The 7278-nt window shown below is 33.4% G+C and overlaps 1 protein-coding gene across 4 annotated transcripts; it reads left to right on the top strand.

The window, feature by feature from the left end:
• Positions 1-237: 237 nt before the first annotated feature.
• Positions 238-6925, top strand: LOC106071789 (uncharacterized). Of its 4 annotated transcripts, none has more exons than XM_056040790.1 (6): positions 238-264; positions 2727-2824; positions 3817-3900; positions 4905-5044; positions 5364-5447; positions 6442-6925. In XM_056040790.1, the coding sequence occupies exons 2-6, from the start codon at positions 2770-2772 to the stop codon at positions 6574-6576; spliced, it is 498 nt and encodes a 165-aa protein (XP_055896765.1). In that variant the 5' UTR covers positions 238-264; positions 2727-2769; the 3' UTR covers positions 6577-6925. The 4 variants fall into 4 exon arrangements, with proteins under 4 accessions (XP_055896765.1, XP_013087427.1, XP_013087432.1 ...); XM_013231973.2 differs by lacking the exon at positions 238-264 and adding an exon at positions 962-1122; XM_013231978.2 differs by lacking the exon at positions 238-264 and adding an exon at positions 1915-1934.
• The last annotated feature ends 353 nt before the right edge of the window (positions 6926-7278 follow it).

Raw genomic sequence — 7278 nt, 5'->3', positions numbered from 1 at the left:
AAATGGCGAGTCTCGCACGGTTAGTCTGGTAAAGAGATAGTGGGAGTCCCCGGTGTGCTCGGCCTTTTACGTCTCTAGCCCGTGCGTCCGGAGCTTTCGAATCACTGGAAACAGTGGTATGGTACTTACACCAACTTGGATCTCTTCTAAACAGAACAAACTGTTCAGTCGTGCAAGTGAAAGAGAGGTCTTGTTCTTTTTTGCTGGCCTAGACTAGAGTTTCAAAAGCCTTCGACTCAACTCTACCGACGGTTTCAAATAATAGTAATAATATAATAATCTTTATTGTTATTATTATTATTCATAAGGAAATTTGTCTTACAATTTGTGCATTATACCAAACAAAACATTGTAACTATAGAAAACCAAAATATACATTCACACCAGACTCACTCATAATTTACATGGGGAATGTTTATATCAGATAGTTGAATTGTATTTGATGATTTGATTGCCAGGGGAACAAAAGAGTTTTTGTGTCAGTTTGTCTTAATTGCTATCGGTGTATTGCATCTCTTTTGTGAAAAATCACAAAATTCTGATCCAAAGGGGTCTTTTTAGCTTTTTTATGAATGTTTTTCTCAAACAGCTGCCCAAATGTTTGTTTTTTTTTTTGGTTTTTTTATTTTGCCAAATGCCTTTACCTGCAGCATTTAGAATCTTAAATGAACTTGATTTTTATTTTTAATGCTCATATTGCCATACAAAGTAGATGTTAAAACTTATAATATTGTAGATGTGAGCGTGATAAAACATCGTCAAGACCATTTCGCTTACATTAATTGAGGACATTTTTTCTAAGTAATCATAATCTTTGCTGCCCCCAATCCATCGTTGGTACCCATGTCCTAGTACTAAAATACTTTCGCTACATTAGAATCTTACGGGTACTCACGGCGTTTTTCGTTTTGTTTCCGGAGAGTAACTAGGTATCACCAAAAAGCTGGAAGGGAATTTTTAAACTTGCTTTACTTGGAAACAATTTAAAGACAACATCGAGATCTCTATTAGACTATAATATTACTATACTATACTGATATACTCTATAGACACAGACTCTAGATCCAATAGAAGTCTATGACTAAGTCTATATTAACTAGAGTATCAATAGTAGAAAATAGGGTATTACTATTTTGTATATTAAAATATTAGTTTAGAAGATAAAATCTAGACTCTAGTCTTGCTTCTATCTAGATTCTAGATCTAGACTAATCTAGAGTCTAGTTAGTACTTCTAGTCTACTCTACTAAGACTAAGAGTCTACTACCACTTCTAGATCTAGTAACTTCTTAGGACTTCTAGATAGTTACATGATTATGATAGTTATGATAGTAGTTTAGTAGTAGGTCTACTTAAGTCTACTATCTAGCCAATCTAGGTGAAGGTGAGGTCTAGATCAGTAGATCTACTACTAGATCTAGAATCTAGACTCTACTATCTAGACTAGTCTAGTCAGTCTAGATTCACTAAGATTCCCTAGGCTAGTAGGGTAGATTGACTAGAATAGATAACTGATAAGTGACAATAAGTTATAAGTCTAGAATAGATTAGATCTTGATTGTCTTGAAGCTAGAGAGAGAGAGAGAGAGAGACTAATTCTGTCTAAGTCAGACTAGAATTAGAATTGACTAGACTAGATCTAGCTGCTAGTGCTAGCTAGACGACCTAACTGAGACTGCTAGAGTTAGAGAGTCAGAGTAGAGAACTAGAGACACAGACAGTAGGCCTACTAAGTCTCAGTCTGCTAGAGACTAGAATCTGAATATAGACAGTCTAGCTAGATGATCTAGAATTTAAGTAGAAATAAATATCTAGTCTATTCTGCTGCTATAGTTATTGAGTATTCTGTATACATATAGAAAAATAGATCTCTAGTAACAAACTAAACTACTAACCAGTTACACACACAGTAGAATCTAGATTCAGTCTCAGTAGTAAGTAGACTCTAAACTCATAAATCTAGATTTAGACTAATTTAGAGTCTAGATCTATAATCTATACACTACACTGATACAGACTTTGACTGAGTTTGAGTAAGTTGAGACGTGTGTGACTGTCACCACACACAAACTACACTACAGTACAGAACTTAAGAAATTAGAGTAAAGAGTTGAGAACTCAACTTCAACTTCCTGAAATATAAAGTTCATCTTCAATTTCAAACATATTAAATTATTTGTAGATCTTTGTGCAACAATTGTGGGAAGCGTGGTCTAGAGGCTAAGTACGCTTTATCTTGGTTTGTTTTGGCTACCTATGAAGGGGGCTAGAGGTTCTACGCCCGACTTGGACAGAGTTGTGTTTACTGAGCGCCTAAAGGCAGCATGGAAAACCTACTCCTAGATACCCCCTCCCCCCCACTGGTCCACAAATGAGATTGGACCATAGCGCTCTGAGCATGCTATAAGCATGAAAGTAGCACTATATAAAAGCGATAAATATTAATTAAAAACTTACAATTAAAACATAAAATTTAATGTGAGTTTCCTTGCGTCTAGCTCTAGTGGCCTAGTCACCCTAGACCCAGAGAAGTGTAGATCTAAATCTAGATTCAGTATAATAGACTATAGTTCTAGATTATCATATCAATATTAGAATATTAAAATTCTTGAGAGTTTAGAAATATAGATGTAAATAGCAGCAGTAGAATAGATAATCTCTATAGATAGACTATATACCGGTATATATGAAGATAGATCTGTTATAAACAATTTTTTAAAATTTAGTCTACAGCGAAGTCACAAGTGGCGAAGAAAATCTTAGATCTAAATGGCTAGAACAAATCAAAAACGATCATCCCCACAGAAGAGGCCTGCTACTTCAAGTAAGTGGATAATTAGATCTATAATTAGAATCTTAATTTAGACGTAGATCAAGATTATTTGTTTTACATACCAGCTGTTCCTTCAGATTGAAGATGATAGCATCCTAGCCCAAACCCCTGCAGGACAACAGGGGATGTCAGTGGGCAGGGTCCATTTTCAGGGACCATTGAGACCATCAAATGACAGTCTAGAGCGCATACCACACAACTAGGCAATCATCCAATTCTATTCTAGATCTAGAGTAGAGTCTCAGTCTGCTAATCAAATCTTTTGAATCACATTGAATGTGGAAAGTCATGTTTATCAAGTTTTAGTTTGAACTTAATATTTCTGATTATTTACTAATCTAGGGTTGCCTTCAATGAGGTCCATTCTTAGTGAATCGGAGCACTTTCAAGACATCCCATTGATCCCATGACCATTAAGAAAGATTTTACCTATGCCAGGCATGGACCGGGAGCTCTTATTGTGAAATAAGAAATTATTATATAAACAGGGAAATGTCAAATTAGGAAATCACTTTACATTTAAAATTTTTGACAGCAGCTACAAAAACATAAATTTGTATAGCAATAATAATCATTAAAAGTCTTAGTAGCACCTGTCCCTTGTTTCTATTCATATTTGATCCAGATCTTACTGGGTACTTTTAAAATAAACATTTTCCAGATTGAATCTATGACCTTTTCTAAGCATTTATAAATTAAAGAACATTGACAGTTACATCACAAAAACTCATCAATTCAGAGTTGGCAACAAACATTTATAGATGCTTACAAATAATATAAGTGCGGAAATGTTTGTTTTACTCTTCCTTTTCATTATAAAATTTATTACAGAATTCACCGATTGGGGATAATGTGGCTGCAATAGAATAGATAGAATCGTGCCATATAAAACAAGATAAATGTATAATGTTTCCTAAATAAATATTTAACTTAAGCACTATTTGGTCATCTAACTTGATACTTTATACCCTGAATGTCACCAGGTTCCAGCAGCAGTCTTAACACAAGTGCTAGCGGCTCAGCGGCTCACAGACCAAGGGTATCCAGAGTTGAGCCAGCTAAAAAAGGTACCAGTCTGTTGTTGTTACATCGCCTAGCCATTTCATTTACTATCTGGACTTGAGACTGTAACCATCAAATACCAAATTTAACTTTTTCGGAATCATGGTATATGAAATAAATAGCACAAAATCATCAGCAACTATTTGTAATAAATTTGTATAGTATTTACCAGTAAGAACATAATATCCAATGTTGTTGGTCATGAAATAGGAATGTAGAGCACAAAACTTTTTTTTTTCTGGATGTGTCTAATAGGCATGGACAAATTGGAGGCCAGCTGATGGCAGTATGAATCTGATTTATGTTATAATGGGCAGCAATAACTGAGCTCTTTATTGGATGAGATACAAAGAAGGACCTCCATTTTAGTTTTTAAGTGTACTCGTAGCTATAAAGAGAACATTTAATACAATTTTGTTTATTAATGATATGATATGTGTATGAAAAAAAGTTGTTTTCATTTCTTGATTTAAAGAACAAAAGGGTTCACTTTCAGACCCGATACAAACAGCGCAAAACCAAAAGTGGCTTTTGCTTATAGGGGTTGTAAATAGACTTTTGATGATAATTGACCAAATTATATTCTTTTCATATGCTGCAACAGGTACTTTTAAATAAAAAACAAAGCTCCCAAAAAGCATCATATAATAATTTATTTATTTTTTGAGATGATAAGCATGTTTAACTTACAAAATTAATAAATTGAGTTTACCATAAAAAAAAATATTTTATTATTTTTTTACAATAAAAAAAACATGTATAAGTTGTATTTGATGTACATACATTTCAATTAATGATAACAAATGCTAAATTTTTCACAACGAAATCCGAAAGCCATTATAGAATGCAAACCTCGAAATACTATATGCTATTTAATAATAATAATCTTTATTATACATGAAGTAATTAGTTTTACAATAATATATTTAATAATGAAAGCACTATGTAACCTTGTACCAATATATGTTTTCATTTTTTTTTTTTTTTTTAAATTTTCTTAAATGTTTAGGTATTGGTAAAGGGAGGGCTGCATACCCTGTTGCTCATGCCACAAAGCGGAGGCGACCTGGTCAAGTAGCACTTATGGAAATTCGCAAATACCAAAAGTCAACAGACCTTCTTATACGAAAATTACCTTTTGCTCGAGTGGTTAGTCAACATTATTTTTTTACTTACTTTTGCCTGGGGTTTACAATCTTCTCCCTACTTTGTGTTCTAGTTTCAAAATGAAGCACTGTAAACATTAGATATTGTTACATTCATATGTTAATATTATAATTACAATCATTTTTAATTTAGTCAAACAAAATCTAAATTTTATTTGCCTAAGTATTTTTTTTTTGGAATTCAAAACTAGTGACTAAAGGGAAGTAAATCATTTTGTATAAAATATACATATCTTTAAATTTTTTAACACCAATTATGATCAAAATTGAATGAATTCATGTTACTATTTCTTATTTTCTAGGTGAGAGAAGTCGGCATGAGTATCTTGAGAGACAGTTTAGGAACATTAAATTGGCAGTCCATGGCAATCAGTTGTCTTCAAGAAGTGAGTCTTTATAAGTACTTCTTAATTTGATATTCTAAATTTACACATTTACAGTTATTTTATCAGTCAGGTACATGATTAAAAAGATGCTGTACTGGTCTTGTGGTCCCCCTGAAATAAATACCTCTAGAGATAAATTGTTGTGCTATTTGATCTAGGCTTGTCACATCTGTTCCTGATTTCTTTTATTCCAGGACACGAGTCCTAAGCCCTAGAATACATAATTCATTAAATTCAGGCTGCAAGTAATTAATTATCATTCTGATAATCTCAATCCTATCAAAACTCAAAAGTACATTGCTTTGAGTTGAAAAAAGTAGTGTTCCAAAATAAACTGCACAACCATGTTTTCTTGAGATTTTTAACAATCAAAGTTCAGTATTAATATCCCTACATTTCCTATAGCTGGTGTCAAGTCATTCCTAAGTGTGATTATGATCGAGCATTATAATGATTTTCGAGGTTGGAAATTAATTTATCTAATTCTGAATACCAATTTTATTACGACATAACCAGTTATTCAAGTATTAAGCACTGTTATCACTGACAGGAGAAGGGGCAAAGGCGAGCAACCTTTTTGGTGCCTAAACCAGTAAGCTTCGGGCAGGAGGGGCTCGTTAGTCTTGGTTAAAATGATTAGGAGAAGGAAAGCTGTATCCAAACCTCTGCTGCCTTGCGGCTATAACCTAACACGGGAAAGGCTTTGGGAGACAACCCTGAGGAAAAATCAGGAGCTGGTGACACTTAGGCAGATTGTGGCACAGTGCTACAGCTTGGTAGAGCCTGCAGCACTACTGATCCCAAACTGTATCAGTTATCCTGTTCCTTTGGTCACATCAGCTGTGCAGAGAGGTGTAACTGCTGTGTGGGCGACAATCGTTCCGACCTATGAAATAGTTCATAAATGCTTTCATAAGAGTCAATCCTCTGGGAAAACACATACATGTAAACTAACCTGATCTTGTTGTTATAAACTATTATCTTTCTTCTTAAGGCATGTGAGGCCTATTTGGTACGACTGTTTGAAGATGCCAATTTGTGCTGCATCCATGCCAAGCGCGTCACTCTTCAACCTAAAGACATATGGTTGGCCATGAGAATTGGAGGCTACTACGACTCAAGATCCTGAAGATACATGATTTTAGACATGCATTTTTAACTGTATATATCTTTGGTGATGTCTGGTTAAACTGAGTACAACATAATGGCCTAACGCTTTGATAATGGCAGACTTAAATGCCGAATAATAAAGATCTATACTATGAAATAAGTGGTTGAACTAGGTATGTTAAGTAACTTTGTAAAATACATATTTACATGTCCATGTGTTAAAATTAATGTAGCTGATTTTTAATACATACCTAATAACCATGCTTATGATATTTTAATAAGAGCAATGAAGAGCGTCATATTTTTGAACTAAATTTTTTTATTTCTTTGGTTCAGCCATCATGCTCATTACAATCTTTAAATTTATTTTTAAAAAAAAAAGCGTTTGTGTCTAAGTACCATTGAGGCCAAAATATTTCCAAGGAAGCTGTGTTGTAATTGAGGATATTGAACTATGATACCTTTGTTGTTTTTTAATTGTAAAGCATACATTAAATATTGATATTTTTTATGACAGAAATTTTATCTGTGCATGTTGATTGTATTTAAAGCCTTACTGTTAGAAAATGAATTTTAATCAATGTACATTAAGCACCACAGGTTTATATAATACTGTATATACATTTTTATTTGTAGTTTGGCAAATTTTGATCAATTAAGAAAATAAAATGATGCATTTTTATCCCCTATCTATTGAGTAATTTGATCTAGAGATAAAGAG

Source organism: Biomphalaria glabrata, chromosome 9, assembly GCF_947242115.1.
Source record: "Biomphalaria glabrata chromosome 9, xgBioGlab47.1, whole genome shotgun sequence".
Classification (NCBI taxonomy): domain Eukaryota; kingdom Metazoa; phylum Mollusca; class Gastropoda; family Planorbidae; genus Biomphalaria; species Biomphalaria glabrata.
The sequence above is the reverse complement of the archived record's forward strand: the minus strand, read 5'-3'. Positions and strand labels throughout refer to the sequence as shown.

Bases quoted from the DNA above. Each gene is read 5' to 3' on its own strand.
- LOC106071789 (XM_056040790.1), top strand. From the start codon at position 2,770: ATGGCTAGAACAAATCAAAAACGATCATCCCCACAGAAGAGGCCTGCT. The intron at 2,825-3,816 runs GTAAGTGGATAA...GAATGTCACCAG, and splicing joins GAAGAGGCCTGCTACTTCAA to GTTCCAGCAGCAGTCTTAAC. The intron at 3,901-4,904 runs GTACCAGTCTGT...TTAAATGTTTAG, and splicing joins AGTTGAGCCAGCTAAAAAAG to GTATTGGTAAAGGGAGGGCT.